Here is a 26,054-nt window from a genome sequence, read left to right as displayed (position 1 = left end):
CTCCACTCCCTCATGAGTGAGGAGTGAAGCCCCTGCCAAGTGATGCTTCTGTTCTCAAAGGGAAACTCCTGGGGTCTGGAGAGAGGGGGAGCCCTTGAATGTTTGAGAGGTGGGGCAAGACACTCCGGCTCCTGTCTACAGAGGGTGTGCTGGCCGTGGGGCAGCAGAAGCAGTGGAATGGTGCGGGGCATGGCTTTTCCCACTGGGAGGGAAGCCCTTCTCTGTGTCCTCCTAGCCATACGTACACCTTCTCTGTCTCCAAGAGACACAGCTGCCCCGCCTCATCACCTCTGGACACCCCTATCACCTATTGACTCTAATCAGGCCAGTCGTTCTCAAGGAGCGGTCCCCAGAGCAGCAGCGTCCACATCACCTGGGCAGGTGTTAGAACTCAAACCCTAGAGCCCCACCCAGACCTACTGAGTCAGGAATTGTGGGGTGGGGCCCAGCAGTCTGTGTCTTAACAAGCCCTCCCACCCTGAAAATTCAGATGCTCTTATTTGCCAACTGCTGGCGTGGCACGTGATGGACCGAGGAGGCAGGAGAGAGGGTGGAGTCACAGAGGAGCTTGAAGCAAACCGTTCACCCGCAGCCTGCCAGGGCCATCCTGTGCGAAGGTTTGCTTATTCGTAAAGGAATCATTGGATGATGAAACAGCAGTGACGGGGAAGAGATGGGCCAATCGTGTCAGTGACAAAGTAGCTAGGCATTCAGGAGAGTCGGTTATCTGGTTTACGCAGGCAGTAAACTGCACCCCTGCTGAGCCCTGGGTGCAAAGGCTCTTGGTGGGTTCCTAATCTTCCCTTGCTGTAAAGTGGTGGGCAGGTTGTATTTGTCATTTGTACCCGTCTCGCTTCCAGGCAGCAAAGCATGGAGGTTAAGAGTCCAAGGTCTGAAATCAGACAGATTGCGGTGCAAACTGCATCTGTGGTCCTACTGGAGAGGTGGCCTCAGCTCCTAGAATGGGGCTTGGCACACGGTGGGCGTGAGATGCCTCTGCTTCTTCATCTATAAAATGGGGATGGTAACCGGAGCTGCTGCCTGAATAGTCCGAAGATGAATGAAGTGATGTCTGCCAAATGTTTTGCTCTATGTCTGGACAGAGGGATGGTTCAGCTGCTGTTGGCCATGATTCCAGGTGGAGAGTTAAGGAGTTGAGTTCAGGAGTTCTAGAATTGGTAGGCACCCTGTAATCAAGCTGGGAAGTTCTAACAGACCATCTTCAGGCAGTTTCATCAAAGGTGGCGGTTATGGAGTCACAAGCCAGAGTTCAGATTCTTGCTCAGCTGCCCATCAGCTCTGTGATCTCAGGCAATTTATTCAGCCCTCTTGCTTCTGCCTCAGAGATTGTGGTGAAGATTCATTCACAGACACTGGATCAAACTGCCTAAAATATCTCCCACAGTGCTTGGTACAGAGTAAGAGCAGAACTAGTTTGTTTGTATTTTTAATTTTTTAAAAAAACACCCAAGGACAACTGAAAGTGGATTTGTTTGGGGAGGGGATGGAGATCTGAAGGTGAGGGTCTTCTTTCTTGACTGTTCATGGGTCCGAGGCCCACAGGAGAGATTGGATTGAAATGAATACACTGAGTGGAGACGTCTGAAGATGCAGAGGCTTAGATCAGAGGATTTTCTCCGAGCAGGACATTGAGATGAAAATGTTCTGGGAAAGCTTTTTGTAAGCTTCACATCCTATGCAAATGTTGGTGGTTCCTTCTGCATTTCCAGGAAAGCACTAGAATGTTCCGCCTGGAGTTTAAGCCTTAGTGTAGGAGCCAGTCCTTGGAAAGGAAGATGTGTTCTAGAAGCATGGAATCTTCTTTCATGTTCCAGGATCTTGGAGGGGCCACCAAAAAGGATCTGGGTGTAAGAGTGGGACTGTGAGGAATCAGGGATCTGAGTGTCAGAGGAGGCTGGGGATCATGTTAGGGTCAGGGTGGTACCTGGAAGGTCACCATGAGGGATCCTTAGATAATGATGTGATAGGAAGGGAAATGTTGCCAAGGGTGTGTGTGTGTGTGCGTGCATGTGTATGTGTTTGTATGTGTGTATGGGCGAATGTGCATGCACGCATGTATGTATGTTGTGTATGTGCGCGCATTTGTGTATGTATGAAAGAATGTATGTTTTTATGTGTGTGTCCCTGTATGTGCACGTATGTGTGTATGCATGGTATGCATGCATGTGTATGTATGTGTGTATGTATGTGTGTGTATGTGTGTATGCAAGGGAGGTGTGTGTATGTGTATGTGTGTGCATGTGTGTATGGGTGAATGTGCTTGTATGTGTGTTTATGTGTACATGTGTGCATGTATGTATGCATGTGTGTTTTTATGTGCGTGCATGTATGTGTGTGTATATGTGTGCAAGGGGTGTGCACGCGCATGTGTATGTGTTTGTACACGTGTGAATGTTCATGTGTGAGTATGTGTGTGCATTTATGTGCTTATGTGTATGTATGTATGTGTACGAGTGTATGTGTGCATATATGTGTCTATTTATGTGTGCATGCACATGTATGCACATGTGTGTGTATGTGTGTTTGCCTGCACTCCTGCAACGAATATCTGTGAATACCTGACAAAACATTTAGGAACAAGTGAGCTGCCATAACTCTTGAATTCTCCGTTTTTCACTTGGCCAGGAAGTCTCTTCATTGTGACAGCAGAAACCAGAATTCCCTCAGGGCCCCGGGTACCACCAAGGGGAGACACCATTGTGCCAACGCCCTTAGCGGCATCAAGGCTGGCTTCTTTCCCCTCAGGAACTTGTTGAGACTAGAACGTGCTCCCAGCCTGCCGGCGCTGGGGACGCGGAGGGGGCAGCCGCGTGTGGCCGTCTGGGCGGGGTGGGCCACGCATGTGGACGCCTGGCGCAGCTCCCTCTCCGTCCTCACATCTGAAGCCAGGCCATCTCTTCACATCATCACGTCTCAGTGCATCTCTGTCTGTCTGGATGCAAGCTGCCGCCTCTCTTCTCTTTTCTCTGGACCCCACTGGCTTTTCCCACTGAGTTTTTCTTGAGGAGTTTGGGATCTGGAGGAGACAGATGCCTTCCATTTGTGCCCGGTCCCCTTTGGGATTCAGATGCTGCCTTGGCACACTAGTCCAGTTGTTCTCCCAGCCTGCTGGTGCAGGCAGAGACGAGGACCACTCTTGGGTACCATCCTCTTCCAGGGTGAAGTTTCAAGTAGTCCTCCCACAGGTTAAACAGAACCCTGGAGGTCTGCTGTTCCAGGTCTCATGTGTTTCCTGGGTGAATACATGTCTCCAGGCTAAGCATTCATAGACTCACTGAGAGATTACAGGGTTCACAGATTAGGCCAAAACATTTGGCTGACATGAGACTACTTTCCAATAAAGAAAAGCCTTATGAGAAATATGTAAATCAGTTTTAACTATGAGTTGATCTGGCACATCTCTTTTCTCTGAAGTCACAGCTAGGGTCCCTTGACCCCCATCTTCCTCCCAAAGCAGGTAATTGGTCACTTGAAGAGGCTGGGGGTATGAAGGGCATGCTCAGGAATTTGGGCAAAGCTATATTTCTGTCCCTTGAAACAACAGATGATGAATAAGAAATCTATTACCAGTGCATTTACTGTATGTAGAATTTTCTTTAAAGGACTCCTTCCTTATAGAAAGCATCCTTTTCTCCACAGGTAGTTAGAGAATGGAGCTACAGCTGCAATGACTGAAGGCTTAGTTAGGCAAATGCCTGGTAAATAGAAGGTCCATGATGAATGAATGAATGAGCTGTTGCTTTCAGGCTGTGGTAGGCTTGTGACAGGAGGAGCTGTACTACAATGCAGGGGTTCTCAAAGGGAACAGCAGCATCCTCATCACCTGAAAACTTGGTCAAAATGCAAATTCTCAAAACCCACTCCAGACCTCCTGAAACAGAAACTCTGGGGTGAGGACCAGTAATCCATATTTCTTTTTTTTTAAAGTTAAAAACTTTTTTTAAAGTTCTTGATTTTGAAATAGTTTGGGATTTACACCTCCCTGCCAAATTGCAAAAGAGTACAAAAGACTTTCTTACACCCTTCACCCAGCTTCCCCCAATGTCGCCGTCTTACATAATCACAGTGCAGTGATCACAACCAGGAGTGACACTGATACAACCCTGTTACCTAATCTACAGACTTTATCTAAATTTTATCAGTTGTCCTTCTCTTCTTGAGATCCAATCCAGGATCATACGTTGCATTTGGCTGCCATGCTACCGTATTCTCTTAGTTCTTCAACCTCTCTTTGTCTTTCATGATCTGCGTCCTTTGAAGAATCCTCACTAGTTATATGTAGGCCATCCTACAGCTTGGGTTTGCCTGGCGTTTTCTCACAGTTGAATGCCAGGTATGCATTTTTGGTAAGAGCACCGCGGAAGTAATATTGTACCCTTTCAGTGCATCGTGTTGGGGGTACATGATGTCTGTACCTCTTATTACCCGTGATGCTAACTTTCTCACTTGGTCAAGATGGTGTCTGCCAGGTTTCTCCACTGCAAAGTGATAATTTTCTTCCCTTCTGTAATTAATAAGCATCATATTTTGAAGCTTTATAAATGTCATTTCTTATCATTCTTTCACATATTAATTTTAGCATTCATTGGTGATTCTTGCCTGAATCAAATATTAACGTGCCATTTGTCAATGGTGATTTTTTTCTAGTTCCATCCTTTCCTCTCTATTTATTAATTGGAATTTTATTGTAAGGAAGAGCTTTCTTTTTCTTCCTCATTTGTTGATTAAATTACTTCTTATATCAGTATGGACTCATGGGTATTTATTTTGTTCTGTGAATTACAATCCATGTGTTAATTTGCTAGAGCTGCCATGAGAAAAAGTGTCAGGGACTAAATGGCTTAAGCAGCATAAATTTATCTTCTTACAATTCTGGAGACTTGCAGTCTGAGATCAAGGTATCAGAAGGGTTGGTTCTTTCTGAGCCTGTCTCCTTGACTTGCAGGTGGTTGTCATCTCCGTGTGTCTTCATCTGCCTCCGTAAAACTATATCCTAATGCCCTCTTATAAGGACACAAGTCATATTGGATTAGTGCCCACCCTAATGAGTTTATTTTTTCTGAGCTTTTTGCAAGGGGAGAAAAATATTTATTTTTTTAATTGAAGGATAATTGCTTTACAATGTTGTGTTGGCTTCTGCCATACAACAGTGTGAATCAGTCATGAGTATACATGTGTCCCCTCACTCTTGAACCTCCTTCCCACCCTCCTATCCCACCTATCCCTCTAGGTTGCTAATGACTTTAACTTAATTACCTCTTAAAGACACTATCTTTAAATATAGTCATAGTTTAAGGTACTAGGGGTTAGGACTTCCACGTATGAATTTTGGGCAGCTCATAACATAAATAAATAATTCAGCTCATAACAACCTATGACTGTCATTATATTCTGTTGCTCAAATCATCCCCAATTTGGCCACTGGAAACCCCTCATGGTGGCTCCTGCATCCTTTCTTCCTTCCCCTAATAATTTTTGTATGCTTTCTTGCTTTTCAATACCACAAGGTGTTCTAGGTACACCTTTTATTTTTTCTTCCCCAGCCCCGGAATTATGCATTTCTCCAAGAAGCCCTCATTCTTTCTGTTGAAGGATGGTAGTGGTCATCTCCTGGATGTTTCTGTGTCAGGCTGAAGTTTGAGAATCTCTGATAAACTGGTTCCGAGCCCAGGCTTGAATCCAGGTGTATCCCTTCTTAGATGAGTGACATTCAATTAGTCACTTGATCTCTATATGTCTTTTTACTCTCCTGATGAAAGGGTGTAATGCTACCCATCTCCCAGTGTGGGTATAAGGATTGGGTGATGTGTTACATAAAGCATTTTGCACACACCCATCTCATAATCGATGCCCAATAATGATTGGTTTTCATTATTAGGTGATCGTTTCTAAAGGCTGAAGACTCAATAACACATTTTCATCTGGAAAATAGATTCTAGAGGGATTCCCAAGCATGTGTCAGTGACCTACTAGAATAAACTCTAAAACTGGGGAATTGTGATCTTGAGATCATAGCTGGCGTTTCCCAGGAAGATCACAGAAGCCCATCCTGCAGCATTTCTTCTGGGCTCTAATGTTCCACCAGAATCCCCAACACACCTGAGGGAAGGCTGTGGGTGCGACGGGGAGTCTAGATTTAATTCTTCGTCTCATGGTTTGGTTTCTAGTCTCCAGGTGGGCCAGGCCACCTCTCTTGAAACCCAGGAGTTTTAGCTCTTATTCCTTTATTTGGAAGATCACCTTCTAAAGAGTAAAAGGGTATGGGGGGAGGGTTGACATGCCAAGGGTTTTAGCTTTCAGTTGCTAGGGCAACAGGGGATCATGGTGAGTGGGAGAGGTCATAGCTATGAAGAAGATAGAGCGAGGTTGTTCTGATTTGTATTACGTTTGTTAATTATCTCTGTCTTTTTTTTGCAGAGAGCACGGATAACTTTGTCTCTTGTAAGTCTCTTTTACCTTTTGCTTTGAAAGTGATTTATTCTGATACTGTGGTGACTACTGAGTCCAGATAGCCCTCTTTCCTGTGTTATCACCATCCCCAGACCCATGGCCGCTGACAGGATCTGAGTGAACCGTGAAAGGAGAGTAGAAACTCTTCTTGGGCAGTTCCAAGCCCATGCCTCTTAGACGGTCACTTGCTGCCTCAGTTTTCTTGCAGTTTTCTAGGGTCTGACCATGTTGCAGGTCTTCCTACCCAGACAGAGAGAGGTAGTGTTAGGAAGAATGTGGGGTTCACGTGCCCCGGTGGACCCGTGTTGAGCATCTCTAGTTGTTCTTGCAGAGAGAATGTGGAGCCTGTGATGTTAGTGTTTGTCACCTGCTTCAAGAGCCAGGGAATTTGGCCAGAACCCACCCAGGTGGTGCTAGTGGTAAAGAATCTGCCTGCCAATGCAAGAGACCTAAGAGACATGGGTTCAATCCCTAGATCAGGAAGATCCGCTGGAGGAGGGCATGGCAACCTGCTCCAGTATTCTTGCCTGGGAAACCCATGGACAGAGGAGCCTGGCAGGCTACAGTCCATGGGGTCGCAACTGAAGCGACTGAGCATGCAAGACGAGTGGAGCTGTGACTGACAAGGTCTCCCACAGGCTCATCTGTCTTTGAATGAAATGATTGAGGCTCAGTCTATAAGCGATTCGGGGCCAGGACTAGACAACTCCCAAAGGATTTGGGAGTTTGCTCATGGACTGTAGGGGAACCCATATTTATTCCTTTTCCTTTTGTCCCCCATGGGAGAGGAATAGTGACAGCTGAGGTCATTTCAGCTTCCTGTGTGGCCTGAGACAGCAGACAGTCCTTTTTTAGGACATGCATTGTTCGGCTCAGATGTAAATATCACCTGTAATTCTTTTATTTGTCCTTGGCCTTAGTGGACTTGTCATCTCACAGAACATCCCTCTGGAGAAATTTGAACCGGGGGTGTCTCTGGACAAGTTGGTGATTCCAGATGGAGGTCTGAGGGAGGCTTGGCTGCTCCTCCAGGCCTTGCTGGGAAGACCTGGTGTTTCCTAGTCAGATAAACTTGCTGCTTAACTGAAGCTGCCACTGTGCTCTGATATCTGCCTCAGGGCAATGAATAGAGGGTAGTTTGTGGGGCCACAGGCCTCCTGGATCTCACTGAGGAGATCCAGGAAGGGCATAGAAAGAAGGAACAGGATAAAGGATGCAGAGAGGAGCTGTGTGTAGCCAGAGCTGCCTTCACTGACACAATGGGCTGAATCCAGACCCTGGTTGTGATCACAAACCATCTCCCTTCCTCTTATCTATCCAATAGCTCATGGCCCGTGTTGCCCAGGTTAGGGTTAGGCTATTTATTCTGGGATGTGAATTGGGGGATGAGAGTGAAGGCTCTTTATGCCTATGCAGTCTGTCCTTGAGCTTTCAACACCTGCCAGGGAGCCTTTGGGGGTCTGGTCTCTGGGGACCCCTGCAAAGCCTGGAGAGATCAGACAGAGTCTGACTTCCAAGGGATATTCTCTAGGAAGAACTTTCGAGAAGGTTTGGGAGTTGGGTAAGAACTGTGGGGGAGGTTCTCGTGGCCAGCAAACTAACTAACTTTTCTGTTTTTCTGGTTGGTTTTCAGTCTATGAAGTGAGCCCCACCCCTCCTATCACTGTGACCCACAAACCAGAGGAAGACACTTTTGGGGTGAGTCACTTCTTGGTCAAGAGAAAGGTGTTTACTGATGCAGTGGTTTTCCGCCTTCTGTTTTAAGCCGTCAACTTTTCCAAACACTCCCTTGTTTGGAACTGTGGCATAAAGAAGCCGTGATGAATGACCTCCTCTCAGGTGGTTGAAACCTGATGAGAATAATAATTCATTGTTTGAGGAAGTCTTTGAGGATCTGCTTTAAGCCCTGGGGCTTGGAAGAGAAGAGTTTGAGAATTCCCACTCCATTAGCAGCCAGCTGGGCCTGATTTGAAGGGGCTGCTAATTGTACAACCTTTTATAAAAGTCAGAGTTGCTCGGGGTATCTTCTTGGGTGGGAGGTGCCCCTACCCCACTCTCAGAGACTGAGATTTCTCTGGGGAGGAAAGGAAAGAGGTCTTTTTAGAATCTCATGGATAAGAATATTACCCCAAGCAGGTCAATGTGAAGATGCAGGATTTACTTGCTAATTAAACCACAATGAAACAATAGACAGAAGCCTCTCTAGGCTTCCTCCTGCGTCTGTTGGGATGGCCCCAGCTGAGAGGGCTCAGAACACTGAATCATGGAAGTTTTCTCTAATCGATTTGGGTAATTTATTTTTTGATGTTAGTAGAACCTCGTAAATTATGTCTTCTCAAGACTTCCCTCAATCTGAGAAGTTCTGGAGTTTTCTGAAGTTCTGGGAGGGCTCCGGTTGCTACTATTATAGGGCTGTTCTCCTCTGAGCCCGCGTGTTACTCACACACCCTCGGGTTTTCAGTAAGAGCCTCGGGTTTTCAGTAACAGCGCTTGCCTGTCTCTGTTTGGCTCCTAACAGGTGTCCATAGCAGTTGGACTTGCTGCTTTTGCCTGTGTTCTGTTGGTGGTTCTCTTTATCATGATCAACAAGTATGGGCGACGGTCCAAATTTGGAATGAAAGGTAAGGTGGGCTGTTCATTTGCGAGGGTCGCATTGGGGAACCATGGCTCCTTTTGATCAAAAGATGCTGTTTTAATCTCTCTCTGCTCTCTGAGAGGGTCTCTCGTGGTGGGCTTAAGTGGCCCTGGCTGGTGTCTCCTGTCTACACCTTTATTATTGGTAATGATGGACTGAAGACAGTGTTGGTGTCTGTGAGGACCAGACTGTGGACCACTTGGTTTTTCTGTGATGACTGAAAACATGGCTTCAGTGGGCCAGTGGCAAGATGATGCAGAGAGGTTAAGAAAGTAAAGTGAAAGTTTATTTAAACAAGGATACACTCTCAGAGGGAGAGCGGGCAGACAGATGAGGGATTCATCTCATCTGTCTGGGTCTCTTTGGCAAGCCAGGTATGAGGGGCATATAAATGAATGGGCAGAATATTCACTGGGGAAGGAGGGGTTTGGGGGTAGACTTCCCTGATTTGTCACCCCAGCTCCATTTTCCCGAGGGGAGGAGGAACTTCTGTCCCTGTTTAGCTTAGATCAAATGCGTCGTGGCATCTGCGCATGATGAGTACTTCTTATCTGTAAGGCTAATCTTGTTATGATGAGAGGGTGTGTGCATGCTAAGTCTCTTCAGTCCTGTCGACTCTGTGGACTGTAGCCCACCAGGCTCCTCTGTCCGTGGGATTCTGGAGTGGGTTGCCATGCCCTCCTCCAGGGGATCTTCCCTACTTAGGGATCAAGCATGCACCTCTTATGTCTCCTGCATTGGCCGGTGAGTTCTTTACCTATAGTGCCACCTGGGAAACCCAGTCCCGTAATGAGAGCACAATGAGTAAGAGAAGACAGACTCAGGAGATTCCTGCCTTTCCCCACCTTTCTTTGTCTGCTGCTTGAGCCCTTATCACCCAAAATGTGTGGTTTCCTGTCAGTCTGAAGGTCCCTGCTTTCATTTGTCTGCCTATAGACCCCTGTTGTTTATAGGATACGTGGTTTCTGGCCACCTGGCTCCTGCCCCCATTTCTCTGCTCATACCTAGCTACCTGTCTCCTGAAACAAAGTGACTTTCTGAGTAACTGGGTTTTGCCCTTGTCTGCACCTATACGTGGAGTTGTGATGAGAAGGCATTCAGAGAGCTAGATGTTGGTGGTAGTCTCTGGCATTGAAAGGGGCCCATGCAGGGTATTCTAGCCCCTAGCTCTATACAGAGTTCCAGAAATGATGCCAACAGCATCATGATTGCTAAATCTGCTGACCAGTTTCCATGACGCAGAGCACTCAACCCCATGACCGCTGGGATCGGGCTTGAGACATGGCTCTCCACCAAGACTTGGGTTAAGGGCACTCGCACGAAATGGGTTAATATGGTAAATTAGCATCCATCTGCCTGGTCCCAGGATGGATCTGACCAAATGGCTCAAGGGAGGCTGGGTACCAGTGCTTAAACAGAAACTTGAATTTCAAGATATATTCCCAGCTGGGGTTTCCATTTATGGCTGATGTTAATAGGAGATGGGTGGGGAGAGCTGATGAAGGGTTTGACAGGCCATCAGGTTCCTGAGCTAGGATTCAGGGTGGAGTCTTCTGATGAGATTATGGGGTCCAGAAAGATGATTTTTATGACTTCTACACCAGAGCTGGTATCTGTGGTGGGGGTCTTGACCTGGGGACTCAGGAACTGAAGGGGAAAGCATAAATGAGATTCACAGGGATAGTGGTCCCTTGAATTAAATGTGGGCTTCTCAGGTAGCTCAGTGGTAAAGAACCCACCTGCCAGTGCAAGAAACATAAGAGACGAGTGTTTGATCCCTGGGCCAGGAAGATCCCCTGGAGAAGGAAATGGAAGCTCACTCCAGTATTCTTGTCTGAAGAATCCCTTGGACAGAGAAGCCTGGCAGGCTACAGTCCACGGTGTCTCAAAGAGTCAGATATGCCTGAGCGACTCACCAACAACAATGAATTTATATGCAAATGGTTGAGTGTTTGTTCATGGCATGGGGGTGTGGGGTTGGAAAGGAACTAATCCTCAGCTCCTATTATATTCTCAAGAGTCCGTGACTGTCCTATAAATCTAGAACACTGATATATAGCAAGAGATATAGCATAAAGAACCAGAAAGGTAGGAAACGGGGCAGACTGCCTGGCTTCCTAGAAGCCTCCTGCCTCTTCTGCTCTTGGTTAAGCTGAACAAGTCCGAACAAGGCAAACCAGTGTTTCTTGAAGTATATGAGATACTTCGTCCGAGAGAAATATGTGCCCAGGCAAATTATAAAGCTTTCTATGTATAAGCTTGGCCCAAAGCCAGATGACTTATGAAACAAGAGGAGCCCATGATCAGGTACCTTGACTGGAGACATTTTATCTGCCAGTACCCCATGTGCCAAATAGGGTTTCATAGGTTTGGAAGATAAACCATCATCCTGTAAGGCTGGAGCCTGCAATCTTCTTTTAAAAAAGATAATTAATTAATCTTTGGCTGTGCTGGGTCCCCTTGTTGCTGCATGGGGCTTTCTCTAGTTGCAGTGAGCAGGAGCTTCTCTCTCATTGTGGTGCACAGGCTTCTCACTGCACGTGGCTTCTCTTTTTGCAGAGCAGAGGCTGTAGGATGCTTGGGTTTCAGAAGTTGTGGCATGCGGGCTTAGTTGATCTACAGCGTGTGGGATCTTCCTGGAGCAGAGATCGAACCCGTGTACCCTGCACTGGCAGACGGATTCTCTGCCACTAGACTACCAGGGAGGTCCCTGAGCCTTCAGTCTTAGCATCATGCTTGCAGTCCTGGCTTTGAGGACCTGGCGCTGTTTCTTGTGCAGACCTTTGGAACTTCCCTTTCTCTTCCTCCCATCACCTGAGAAAACAGCAGAGCCTTGAGCCAAGGGAAGAGTGGGGCGTTCCTGCTCTCCCCACCAAGAAGCGCGCCACCAGCTGAGACCCTGCGACAAGCTTGGCAGTGCTGTGGGAGCAGATTTTTCCTATTAATTGTCATCCGGTCTCTGGAACAGCGTGTCCCCATGTCGGATGGATTAGGCAGCACCCAGGGCGGCGCCTTCCCCTCAGCTGTCCTTGGAGCCTCTCCCAGCGCCCACTCCCCTCTCTCAGCCTGAACTGCCCTCGTCCATCCCTGCTGAGCTACAGGAGCATGTCCATGAGGTTGGCAGTGAAATATTCCTTAAAGTCAGGTGACCTAAAGAAGTTCTGCTAAAATGAGAGGCAAGATGAGATGGTGTATTGAAGGCTGACCCTGTTTAGAATTAAGCCTGCATCTTTCTGGTCTTTATTATACCTGATTGTATTTAGTTCTCATCTTAGGATGACTAGCAAATGCCCCAGGCTGCATCCACCCTTGATCTTTGATTGCCAGTGGGCATCCCAGTCCAGAAAAAAAAAAGAGCAAAGATGTGGGTGCCAGAAACCTCCCAACTCTGAAGCAGGCAAACCTCCATCTCTTCTGAGCAACCCCGTCCTCAGCTTTGACTTTTCAACTCTAGGTTAGAATCTGTGATGCCACTTTATTGCTCTTTGTTTCTAGCAAAGTTACTTAACTTCTCATGGCCTCTGGTCCCCCAACTTCAAAAGGATGCAATGATCCCACCTCCCTCTTCGGATTTCCCTGAGTGTTAAGATCTGTGTGTGACTGATGTTTGCAAGGATGCCTGTGTTTGTCATTTTCTTCTCTTCTTTGTGTATAAGCCTTTCCAGGTTCTTTTTATTCTCCTTCCAGGAAGGGCTGCCCTCTCAAGACTTAATCATGCCCTACTTTGTCCCGCACAGTATTTAGTAAAAATAGTTTTCTTCTGCCCTAATCCTAGGACACTGTCATTATTTCTCTCAGACATCATCTGTCCTGTTAGACCAGGAGTGACTTGTCATAGAAACCTGTGATCACTCAGCTCGTATGCCTGAAACTTTGCAGTCTGTGACAAATGGTTATTGAACTTAGAAATGAATGACTTTATTTTTACTCATTAAAAAAAAAAGCACAGCTTGTTAATCAGTAATGGGCTAGTTAGGGCTCATTTGGAAATCCAAGCTGTCTGGGCAGTGGGAGGGAGAGTGGGGATGATCTGGGAAACTCATAAATAATTCCCACCGTCCACATCTGAGGGCCTGGAACACAGTGTGTGGATGGGGAGGACTTATTCAAATGAATTCCTTCCGAGAAATTAAAAAATATTTTAAAAAATATGAAGATTAGTTAAACAAATACTCATATTCCATTCCTGCCACTCAGAATGAGCAACTCACTGTTTTGTTTTATATTGCACCTGATTTTTTTTCTTATTACGGATAAAAAACTAAAATGGCTTTGTTAGCCCTGGTCCCATGTCCCTTCCCATTTCCCTGGGCAGTCATTAGCCTGAGTTCACTGTGCATCCATCAGGCCTCTTGGTTTTGTCTCTTCCCCCTGTATCTCTGTCTCTCTTTCTCCACTGTCTCTGCACACCCACACTTACCCTCATGGCTCTCTCCCAACCAACCTCATACTCTGTCAAATTAGCAACTGCCTCCACCCTATGACAATCTTAGTGCCCAAGTGTGATAACCAGTTCAATTTTATAAATCTACTTATATGTATATGTGTGTATATATATGTGTGTATGTATTTATGTGTGTGTGTGTATATATATATACACACATATATATTTTATATTACAATTGCCTTTGTTAACAGATACCTAGAAAATAGTCAAAAGTATTGGGCTGGCCAGAAAGCTCATTCAGATTTTTTCCATCACCTCTTATGGAAAAACCACCTTTCTGGCCTATGCAATATGTATATTTCTGTCTCTTATAGACCTTTTTAGTAAATTTTATTTGGATAAGAGAATGTGTATGCCAGCAGTTTTAAACAGCATAGTGAAAGACTGCAGAACTCCCAAGAATTGCCACAGATATGTACAGGATGTGAAGATATACATATTACATGTATATATATATGTATACATATGTGAGTATATTTATAAGATGCATCATTTGTGTATGCTTTGATGTATGCAAATGTTTACACTGCAAGCATCCTTCCGCATCTTGCTTTATTTACCTGTCATTTGTTAGAGTTCTCACCGTGTTGGTATGTATAGGCATTCCACTGAGCAGTTGTTTTATGGGAGATGAATGTATGGACCAGAGCTTATAGAAATGAACTGAAAATGCATTGTCTCAGACATCTTTTCAGTGTCATCAACTGCCATCTTGATCAAAATTCTGGCCTGGAGAGAGGTCAGGATTCTCTCCTGTGGAGGTGTGAGGATTAGAGCTCCTCTCCTCTTGCGATCACAGAGATTCTAAAATGAGGCTGAGTGTCCAGTGGGGATTCTTTGGGCTGCTGATGAAGCCCTGTGCTTTCGAGCAGCAGGATGATCCTGAAGTACTTGATGTGGTGTAGGCACTGACCGGACAGAACAGACACCAACCCTCCCGCTGGGCAGGGCCCTGGAGCTCCCTGCTGGGTCGTGTGTTAGCTCATGATCATTGCTGGATCATGGGGTGGTTGAGGGGTGGGTGGTTGGGAGGTTCAGGGCAGGGGTCATTTACTGGGAGGTACAGAAATATTTGGTCTTCCCAGGTGGCTCAATAGTAGAGTCTGCCTACCAATGCAGGAACCACTAGAGATGTTGGTTCCATCCCTGAGGTTGGGAAAATCCCCCGGAGAAGGAAATGGCAACCTGCTTCAGTATTCTCGCCTGGGAAATCCCGTGGGCAGAGGTGCCTGGCGGGCTGCAGTCCATGGGGTTGCAAAAGAGTTGAGCATGACTTAGTGACTAATACAGCAAACAACAGAAATATTTAAAAATAGTTCACTATTTTAACATCTAGTTATATTGTGCCAGTGCATCCTGGGCCTGAAAGTGACATGGCTTAGAATTTATACCATGCTCATTCATAAACTATGATATTTTAAAATTATACATCAGAAGATCATGTCAGGGATCTAGCCAGGCTTAACAACATTAGTGTTTATAGATGAGAGAATGAGACATAGGAGATGCCAGAAAAGAGGTGACTTGCTCTGGTTTCTCAGTCTGGTGAAGCTGGGTTGGGTCTAGGATTCCCCTATCTTGCATTTTCACCCATTTTTCATGACAACTAGAATGATCTAACTCCTTGGTGTTGGCTGTTCCATCATGAATGTCCACAGTGCACCTGCCATCTTTGTTTCACATGGTTGTTAGAATGATAACCAGGTAAAGATGCTTTGTTTAAGTATGTCTTTAAATGATTGAACAGGTTCTATAATTTTCATATAAGGCGACTCATTATTATTTAATGAAGAGGAAGCAAATATGTGGGGTTTTTGGAGTCTGTAAAAAGAGCATACATTTGGAAGACTTCCTTGATGGTCCAGTGGCTACGATTCTGTGCTCCCAATGCAGGGGACCAAGGTTCAGGAAATAAGTCCAGTATTTCTTCTTGCTAATTCCCTGGTTTGGGAGCTAGATCCCTCATGCCACAACTAAGACCCGATACAGCCAAGTAAAGAAATAAATGTTTTTTTAAAAAACCAACAAAGGTCTTTGGTGCCCTGTGTCAGTAACTGGGGGCAGAGACTAAAATATATTAAAAAAAAAAGAGCATACATTCTTTGGTCTGTCTTATCTGACTACCTCTTATGTATGTCTGAATTTAGGTATGTGTGCGTGCTCAGTTGTTCCCGACTGTTTCCAACTATTTGCAACCTCACAAGGCTTCTCTGTCCATGGGATACAAGAATACTGTAATGGGTTGCCATTTCCTCCTCCAGGGGATCTTCTGGCCCAGGGATTGAAGCCAAGTCTCCTGCACTGATGTCTGCATTGGTAGGCATCGAGGTTATCCACAGAGCCATTGGGGGAAGTTGCGTGAGCATCTTTATATATATCCAGATGACAGTTACTGTGTTAGTGAACTTCCTTGGTCTTGGTTCCCTCTTACTCCCACAGAAGAACCAGACAATGGTTTATTAGAGTTGAAACAGACCTTAGACTTATTAGGCTAATGTCTCCATCGTACAGGTAAGGAAACAGACCCCGAGAAATGAAATGGCATGCCAAAATACACGGCTAGCTAGAACAATGCTGGCCTGCTTTCTCACAAATGTGGTGTGCGCAGAGTCTGGGAGGGTCTGGGAGATGAAGCTGGATTGTGAATAAATAAGCTTTGCTTATCCAGTATTTTATCTAATTATCTTTGAATGCCATCCCACTTCAACGGGGCTTCCAAAACTATCTCGTGTGAATCTGCTTTTCTCAAGCTGGGACACACCTGGCCTGGGGAGAAGATGGGAGCTGATGGAAGAGTCTTACATCCCAGGTTTAGAGGACATCCTTTGTCTCTTTCTGGATATGTTGGGGACCACCTGGCAAGGCAGAGGAAGCCGGGAGGCTGGGAAGGAAAAGCTGCCTGGGCTTCTGGGAAAACCTTAAGTGCTTCATCTGCTTGCTGTCCATCCTAATGCTTGAATGTGTGCTGGTGCCTCTGATGGGCCTGTAGACGGGCACTCCAGGATTGTTCCACTGTGAATTAGCATCAGCTAATAGGTACTTAAAGTAAAGTGGTTGCCTATTTGATTATGATTGGGAGTTATTAACATCCCCCCCCCCTACCACCATAAACAGATGGTAACTGTCCTCCAAGTGGATTGCAGAATCATGCCAGAGTCTTGAATTTGGAGGGACTGCCTGCTGCCAAAAGAGCTTGGGGGTGGCTACCCACATTGAATGGCCTTGTTTTCCCTCTGGTGTAACTGCTTGGTTAAAGGGGATGGTTAGACTTGGGAAGGAGACATTTCTGCCCTCTCTCCTAAGCTTGGGATATAGGACTCAGAAGGGTTCTTCCAGGGTTGGGAAGGGTCCTGTCCTAAGGTTTGATCCTCTCACTGGCATATCTTCTTCAGTTGGGAGAGAGAATCCCTGTATTTATAGCTGTGAGCACAGAGCCAGGGAATTGATACGAGAGTGGGGTAGAGACAGAGACTTCTGAGACAGCTGAAAGGGGACCTGAACCCTGGACGAGGCCACCATTGGTGCTGTTGATGAGGTAGCTTCTTTTGTCTTGGGAAATACACTTATCTGGCCTTGATTTTGAGGCTTCCGAGGTTGGTGCTAGTGGTAAAGAACCCAGCTGCCTATGCAGGAGGCATAAGAGACGGCCTACTGTCACCATTGGTCATGAAAGACTGCCCTGCTCTGTTCCTGTCTCAGGGCATCAGGGAACCAGCTGTTCTCCAGCACCAACTCTTCTATTTGAAGAGAATTCCCTGGGTTTTTTTTTTTTTTTGAGTCTGATACAAAATGTTTCTCTGCTGTGACTACCTGCTTGCACGGTGTTCTTGGCAGGTCCCTGCTTCCTGGACAGCAGGGCCAAGGGTGGCCAATGTGCCTGCTCTAATGCCAAAGCCATTGTCTCTCTGATTCATTTGGTTTTGGCAGCAGAACACAGTTCTTACTAGTCCATGCCATTGCAACAGGTTCCCAGAGGGTTAACAGCCCTTTGATACTTAAGATTAGAAGTTCTCAGTTTTGTGTCCCCTGCTTCACATGTGACAAAGGACTTTCAGCCACATGCCTTTGCCCTCCTGCAGGAATAACCAGGTTTTCGAACAAATACTGGCCCTTGAAGTAGCTTCATACCTAAAAAAATTAGATGCGCGTACCAGTTAGCAAAAAAGATTTTTAAAATTAGGAATAAATCAGGTCCATGCTAATTTTTACTCTTAAAAAAATGCACAAACTTTGGTGTTTTATTAGTCATCCGAAGTTCTGGTGAGACTTCCTTGCTGATCCAGAAATCTGTCTCTATCTTGGCAGTAGGATGGAGAACTAAGAGGGTAAGGGGCTGCCAGCCATGATTTTCTCACAATGTCCTTGGCCCAACATGGTTTGCCCCCTGCACAGTCAAGCTGCAGAAACAGTTCCAGCAGAATCCCCTGTCTTCTTCCAGCACATTGTTTCCATCTCTCTATCTTCTCCTGTGGGTCCTGGGGGCTTTGCACTCGCCCAGAGGAGGAGGGACCATGGACTTTGTTTAAGGGAAGCTTCCACAATGGCTGCAGCGCCTGAGCCCTGGGTTTAGGCAGCGCGTTCCCCCGTGAACTCTGCAGAAGCTTCAGGATGTCCAAAGAGTGGCCCATGGAACCACAGGCAGTGAAGCAGAGAGATGAAAACAGCCGTTGATGGGGGAACATGATTTTGGACTCGAGGAGAAAAACCACACAAGGAAACCAATGTCACATGAGAGAACCGCTGGAGTCCCTGGTCCCAGCTCCTCCTCAGCCCTGCATCTTCCAGGGGGATGAGCCGGATGGGGCAGGGGAGGGGTGTCTGCAGGAGTAGGAAGGGCAGCCTGCATCTGGCTGGGGCTCAGCCCCCAGGAGTGTCTGCCACCCGCTTGGGGCCCCAGAGCATCCCGAGGAAAGAACACCAACTTCCAGGTGGTCCCTTCCTGGCTCTAGTGACACCCTCTCTTTCTCCCTTCCTTGATAGCCCAGTATGTTTAGAGAAAGATTCATCAGGTCACTCTGGCACTCACCCCTTTATTCTTTCCTCCTGTATTCATTCTGCTGCCACAAGCCAGAGACAGATTTGCCGGTATCCTCGCATGGGTCCCCAAACCAGCTTCCTCCTTGACAGGACCAGCTGCCTGATTTGTGGGACCCAGTGCAAAATCTTCCAAAAGTACTAGAATTTCAGAGCAGCTACGGCAGAGACTTACACCCTGATCATGGGGCTCTTCTGAGCGTAGAGTCAGGGTCAGGCCCGTGAAGCCAGCTCTACTTGCTGAACACAAGCTCCAATGTGGTTTCAAGCCCTGGAGCCTTTATCTTTTCCTGCATGGTGATGAGGGGACCTGATATTTCTCTACTTCCTTTTTAGAGAGAAGCTGAGATTTGGGGTTGATTTTTCACTTCTAATCATAGCAAGGGAAGAGTGTGGGGGCATTGGGCTTTTAATGGGTACTTATTGTATGTTGTTCATTGTTCAGTCACCAAGTCATGTCCAGCTCTTTGTGACCCCATGGACTGCAGCACGCCAAGCTTCCCTGTCCTTCACCATCTCCTGGAGTTTGCTCAAACTCATGCCCACTGAATCAGTGATGCCATCCAACCATTTTATCCTCTGTTGCCCTCTTCTCCCCCTGCCTTCAATCTTTCCCAGCATCAGGGTTTTTTTTTTCCCCATGAGTTGACTCTTTGCATGAGGTGGCTAAAGTATTGGAGCTTCAACTTCAGCATCAGTCCTTCCAGTGAGTATTCAGGGTTGATTTCCTTTCAGATTGACTGGTCTGATATCCTTGCTGCCCAGGGGATTCTCCAGAGTCTTCTCCAGCACCATAGTTGGAAAGCATCAATTCTTTGGTGCTTTTACTGTATACCTGCCCTGCCTTACTTGCTGAATGTCGGATGTCTAATATACCTTATAACATTTAGTTCTTACATGTGACTATTCTCCCCATTGTAAGGATGAGAAAGATGCTCAGACTGGCTAAATTGCCCTGTGTTTTGTGACTGGTGAGTAAGAAAACCAGATTTTAATTGAGGTCACTCTGAATCAATGGTTCTCAATCTTTGCTGCACATTACAATCACTTGGTCAAATTGTTTAACTCCATCAGCCTGGGTGGCACCCCAGACCAATTGAATTCGATTCCAGAGGTGAAACTAGGGCATGGGCATGTTTTTTAATACCTTAGGCGATTTCAATTGTGTAGCCATGTTTGAGAACCAGGTCAAGATGCAGCTGCATATAGCCTCCCAGGTCATGTATGCAGTCTCTAGACCCATCTATCTGATCACCTTACGGACTTGGGAAACATGCAAATGCCTGGGATTCACTCCACACCCGCTGGGTCAGACCTCAGATAAAGTGGGGGTGATTTTGATGCTCACTAACGTTTCATGACAGTGGCTCGTGAATCCTGGGAGATGCTGGGGATTTTGGGGAAATGCAGATTCTAATTGAACAGATCTGGACAAGGGCTGAGATCTAAGTTTCCAAAGGATGTTTCTCCAGTGCCCACAGTTCAGGTAATGAGGGACTAAGTAAAAACCTGAGGCCTGTGATCTGGGGACTTAGGTCAGTCACATCTCTGCTTTTCATTTCTTCCTGCACATCATGACCAAAACCAGCCTGCCTCAAAGGCTTACTGTACTAGCTGGAATAATGTGACTCCTGGAGGAAGAAATGGCAATCTACTCCAGTTTCTTGCCTGGAAAATTCCATGGGCAGAGGAGCCTGGCAGGCTATAGTCCATGGGGTCACAAAGAGTCAGACACAACTGAACACGCACACACAACAACAATAGTGACTATCAGATTACAAAAGAGAAACATGACTTCTAAGTATTTGAGTTCTACCCTGGGCTTCGCTAGTAGCTCAGGCATTAAAGCATCTGCCTGCAATGCAGGAGACCTGGGTTTGATCCCTGGGTTGGGAAGATCCCCTGGAGAAGGAAATGGCAACCCACTCCAGTATTCTTGCCTGGAGAATTTCATGGACAGACGAGCCTGGCAGGCTACAGTCCATGGGGTTGCAGAGAGTTGGACATGACTGAGCGAATAACACAAGTTTGGGTCGCTAAGCCTCGCTTTTTTCCAAAGCAGTTTCTGTAGTGGATTCCTTGGTTTACACCAAACTGCCACCTCCTTCCATGCCAGGGTACTTTGGAAGGCATGCTGCCTCCTCTGAGCAGTATGAGGTCCATCAATGCAAGAGGTGGGGATGGAGCCCCAGGGAGGCCAGCAGTCAGTGGGCAGGCAGCCTTCCCAGCCTAGAGTCTCTTGTGCTGCCGGGGCAGGCATTACCTTTTCTCTTTTAGAAACTTCCATGCCCTGTTTCCTCTTCCTCCCACGGCAGATTTTGGAGGTACCGTTGGGGGCTGTAGGAAATCGGAGCAGCTTGGACTGGCAGGCACCGATGTGGATCCGGGCATGTTCTCTGCTGGAAGAAGCCTTATGGGTTAAGTCAGCGGTGGCCCAGGCCACCTGCCAGCCTCAGAGACGCTGCCCTTGGTGGCTGGAATGTTGTCCTCCTCACTCCTGCTGCTCTGGTGGTATTTACACTGGATGCCTGCCCTGCCCTCCCAACTGACTGTGGAATGAGAGTTGCATAGCTGGCCAGAGACTGGAACAGTTTCCTTATCAGTTCCAGAAGTGCCAGCCTCTCTACCTGACAGGCATCTGGAGTTCAGAGGGGCCTCGGTGCTGGAGCAGACGTGCATACCTGTCCCCAGGTGGTGGAGAAGAATGCCAGTGTCTGTCTGTCTGCCAGCAGGGCCTGACGTGAACCACTAGGAGGGTGCCCAGGTGATACCTTTCCAAGTGAATCCTTCCCAATCGACTGAGTTCAGCGGGTTGACCTGGGACCAGTGGAGGGGTGCCGGGGGCCACCCCGTGATTGGCTCAGTCTTTAAGGAAAGTGGGCAGGACCTGAGTCCTGTTATTGGCCATGACGTACAGATGTGGCTCGAACAGCCTCGGTCGCTGCGTGGGCTCGCTCCTCAGGAGGGAACGTGCCTGCCTGATTGGGCTGTGTGTGGGGCTGGAGGCCTTTAAGGAGAAGCATGGTCGGAAATGAGGGGCCGCGCAAGAGAATGGGAAAACGACAGTCACGTTTGCTGTCGCTGAGAGTGCGGGCTGAGGCTGCCTTTCTGGCAAGCGGCTGGCAAGTCCTATTATAAAGCTAAAGTCAGAAGAAGCCGATGCCCTGGAAACTCCACTTCTCAGAATTTTGCATCAGGTAGTGGTCACAAACAGCTTGAGGTGTGTGGGCCTTTATCCCACTGTGACTTACACAGCCAACTGGATCAACCAAGAATCGCTTATATATCTCGTAATAAATGGCTGGTTAAGCACGTGATGCTTTATACGCGTAATATAATTCAGTGAAGACGTCTAAAATGACAATTTATTATTTATTTTTCCAAACTTTAAACTTTTTATTTTGTATTGGGGTATAGCCAATTCACAGTATTGTGGTAGTTTCAGGTGACAGCAAAGGGACTCAGCCATACATATACATGTAATCATGCTCCCTCAAAACCCCTCCCAGCCAGGGAGGCACATAACACTGAACAGAGTTCCCTGTGCTATACGATAGGTCCTTGTTGGTATCCGTTTTAAATATAGTAATGTGTACATGACCTTCCCAAAGTCTCTAACTGTGCCTTCCTGTGGCCTGTGACCAGCCGTCACGGCATCATGCCCCTTCCTTCTGCAGCATCTCGAGTAGTTATTCAAAGAGTATTTGATGAAGGCTTTCCTCTCCTGGAGTTTCCTCAGATTCACGTCCATTGAGTCGGTGATGCTGTCTAAACATCTCATCCTCTGCTGACCCCTTCTCCTTTTGCCTTCAACCTTTCACAGTGTCAGGGTCTCTTCCAATGAGTCACCAAACTCCAGGAGATAGTGAAGGACAGGGAAGCCAGGCGTGCTGCCGTCCATGGGGTCACAGAGAGTCAGACACAACTGAATAACTGGACAGCAACAGCTCCTCTCCCAGGAGGTGGACTGCGCTGGGCTAGCTCACAGAGCATCACGGATGCGGCAGACCGCCCAGGCACATGGCCGTGTGGATGTCCCCCGGCCACCTGTGCCGTGCCCCCGAGACCTGAACAGACCTGCTCCCCTGACCACCAGTGCCCAGTGCTGTGGCTACTGTATGGGCTATGTGATCCCAGTGTTTTCTTGTGGCGCCTGATGATTGCCTGTAACATAGAGACATTTTCCAGCTAAATATTTTCCAGCTAAAATGTCTTTCCCTGCCTGACTTTCCTCCTTCCACCTCATGGGCATTCCATGGTCAAGAAGATGCTAGATGGACCTGCCTTTCCCTGTGTTTACTGGGTCCTCTCTCGCCCTTGATGTCTCTTCCTTTTCCCACCACCTTCCCCCCTCCTCCTCCCCCCGTGGAATTGGACCAGTAGTATGGCTCCTTCTGTTAGCATCACTGAGACTTCTTCCCAGCCTCCTAGCCACACACTTGGTGCCCCTAACCCCTTAGAGTCAGCCAGTGTGTGCCTGCTCACTCACTCAGCCGTGTCTGATTCTTTGTGACCCCTTGGACTGTAGCCCACCGGTCTCCTCTATCCTTGGGATTTTCCAGGCAAGAACACTGGAGTGGGTTGCCATTTCCTCCCCCAGGGAATCTTCCCGACTCAGGGATCAAACCTATGTCTCTTGTGTTTCCTGCGCTGGCAGGCGGATTCTTCACCACTGCAACACCTGAAAGGCTGGCAAGGAGTAGTGTCACTAGGCATACCTGGGTGAATCCCACTTCTTTTTATTTATTTCTTCGTTTATTTTTATTAGTTGGAGGCTAATTACTTTAAAATATTGTAGTGGTTTTTGCCATACATTGACATGAGTCAGCCATGGATTTACATATGTTCCCCATCCCGAGCCCCCCTCCCGTCTCCCTCCCCATGAATCCCACTTCTGATGTTCGGAAGCTGTGGCACTTACCGTGACTCCTTAATTCTCCTGGGCACCCATTTCCTCAACTGATGAATGAGAGGGCCAGTTCTCACTGTAGATGGTTTTGTGGGAATTAAATGAACTTATGTATATAAAGCAATTAGCTTAGTCCCTGGCCATGTAGTAATCACTCAGTGAATATGGTGAGGGGAGAAATAATTACGACTTTTGCTCCATTCAGACAAGTGGTGAGTATTCCAGAGATGCCATAATGGCTGGGGTTTGCAGCCTTAGGGTTATGTTAGAATTAACCTTGGGATCTTTTACAGATTCCAGTGTCCAGGCTGCTCCCCAGACCAATTAAGTCAGAATCTCAGTGGACAGGACCAGACTCTAGTAGTCTCTAAAAGCTGCCCAGGTGAGTGTAGTGGGCAGCCAAGGCTGTGAACCTACCTTCTGGTTCCCCCTGCCTCTTCCTGACAAAAAGAAAGCCTTCGGGACAGCAGCGGGTGGAAGGGATGGAGGGATGAAGACACAGCAGGGAAGGCTTTTGTTGGTTGTGTTGTGTGCGCAGTTGTGTCAACTCTTTGTGACTCCATCGATTGTAGCCCACCAGGCTCCTCTGTCCATGGAATTTTCCAGGCAAGTGTACGGGAGTGGGTTGCCATTTCCTGCTCCAGGGAATCTTCCTGACCCAGGGATCGAACCTGGGTCTCCTGTGTCTCCTGCTTTGCAGGCAGATTCTTTGCCTGCTGAGCCATTGGGGAAGCCTCTGTCCATAGGATTCTCCAGGCAAGAATACTGGAGTGGGTGGCCATGCCCTCCTCCAGGGGATCTTCCTGGCCCAAGGATCAAGCCTGCATCTCTTATGTCTCCTGCATTGGCAGGTGAGTTCTCTACCACCAGCTTGTTTATTGGGTCCCAACTATTGTGTCAGCCATGGTGCTTGGCACTTTATATGATCTCATTTTTCACTGTGAACTTGTGACACAAATTCTTGTCCCCTGTTCCTTACATGAGCTTCAGGAGGGATGAGTGGCTTGTTTCATGTCATATATCAGCTGGCTTAAGGATGAAGGGCTTCTTTGGTGGCTCAGACAGTAAAGAAGCTGCCTGCAGTGCGCGAGACCTGGGTTCAATCCCTGGATGGGGAAGATCCCCTGGAGAAGGAAATGGCAACCCACTCCAGTATTCCTGCCTGGAGAATTCTATGGACAAAGGAGACTGGCGGGCTATAGTCCATGGGGTCACAAAGAGTTGGACATGGCTGAGCAACTAACAAGGATGAAGGACCAAGAGATGCGGGTGGGACTGGGCTTTCTCTCTTTCCTTTTGGCTCCTCCCCCCCTCCCTCCTTCAGAGAGGTGATGGAGTGCCCTGGCTCTTACCCACTCTGCGTGGGGACCGGCCGCCACACCTGTTACCTGCAGTGTTTAATGACCCAGCCCTCCTGTGGTTCCTTAGGGCTGTCTGCCACCTGTTCTTACATGCACGGTTGACTGTGCTGTTTACTTAACGGAGAGACTTAAGTGCCCCACAGAGGCTCCCTGTGGATAAGAGCAGAAACATCCACTGACTAGACATGGGCGCCTTGTTGTTTGCTTTTTTAAAAAAATGTTTATTTATTTATTCATTCATTTTTAGTTGTGTGAGTCTTTGCTGCTGCTCATGGGCTTTCTCTAGTTGCGGCGAGCAAGGGCTACTCTCTATTTGCGGTGCACTGGCTTCTTATTGCGGTGCTTTATCTTGAGGCTGAGCGTGGGCTCTAGGGTTTGAGGGCTTCTGTAGCTGTGGTGCATGGGCTTATTTGTGCAGCAGCATGTGGGATCTTCCTGGACCAGGGATCGAACCCGTGTCCCCTGCATTGGCAGGCAGATTCTTACCCGCTGCATCACCCGGGAAGTCCTGCTTTGGTTTTTATTGCCGTCAATTTTTAGGCTCTCACGTGGGCTGGGGAAAAGTACGGAGCAGGATGGACACAGAAAGGGAGAGAGACTCTTTCTTGCCTGACTGTAGATCAGACGGCAACCTCTCTCGTTCAGAGTCTCCAACTTTACTGCGCATGGCAGCGCGAGAGGATCTTGGTAACATGCAGGCTCTGACTCAGCAGGTCTGGGGCAGGGTCTGAGATTCTCAATTTCTCACCAGTTGCCAGAGGAGGCTGCTCCTGGTGTTCTGCCAGCCACAGTTGGCTTAACAAGGCTCTAGTTTCCATAATGGATACCTAAGTCTATTTTCTGAACCCTGCAATTTTTACTTTGGGAGATGTCATGGGATAGTTTAAAGATCTGGGTACTAGCCCTGCCTGTACTCTAATCATCTTTGGGGATCTTATGAACTTCACTTTTCTCTTCCTTAATAGGCAGGGTTTGAATTCAGTGGCTTCCAAGGTGCCGTGTCATTGTAACATCCTGTGATTCATCGGTGGATTGGGGTGGGGGTCAGGGTAGATTAAAGGGAGCGTGGAGTAAGGAGGATGCGAATTCCTTGGGAGACGGGAGCTGAGAGGAGTGTCTGTTGCCTAAATTGGCTGTTCCTTTAAGATCAGTGGGTCTGAATCATGAGAGGTCAGAGGTTGAGGGAGATGGGCAGTG

The 26,054-nt window shown here is 47.4% G+C and overlaps 1 protein-coding gene across 2 annotated transcripts in view; it reads left to right on the top strand.

Annotated features, from left to right (window-relative positions):
• NTRK3 (neurotrophic receptor tyrosine kinase 3) overlaps positions 1-26,054 on the top strand; it is a 311,334-nt gene that overhangs the window by 137,219 nt on the left and 148,061 nt on the right. For both annotated transcript variants that reach the window (XM_065906036.1, XM_065906035.1), the window contains exons 9-11: positions 6,439-6,462; positions 8,105-8,169; positions 8,990-9,092. In XM_065906036.1, coding sequence (XP_065762108.1) covers positions 6,439-6,462; positions 8,105-8,169; positions 8,990-9,092 — 192 coding nt within the window. The remainder of the gene's footprint in view (positions 1-6,438; positions 6,463-8,104; positions 8,170-8,989; positions 9,093-26,054) is intronic.

This window comes from Muntiacus reevesi, chromosome 15, assembly GCF_963930625.1.
Source record: "Muntiacus reevesi chromosome 15, mMunRee1.1, whole genome shotgun sequence".
In the NCBI taxonomy this organism is placed as follows: Eukaryota; Metazoa; Chordata; class Mammalia; order Artiodactyla; family Cervidae; genus Muntiacus; species Muntiacus reevesi.
This window is presented reverse-complemented; position numbering and strand designations above follow the sequence as displayed.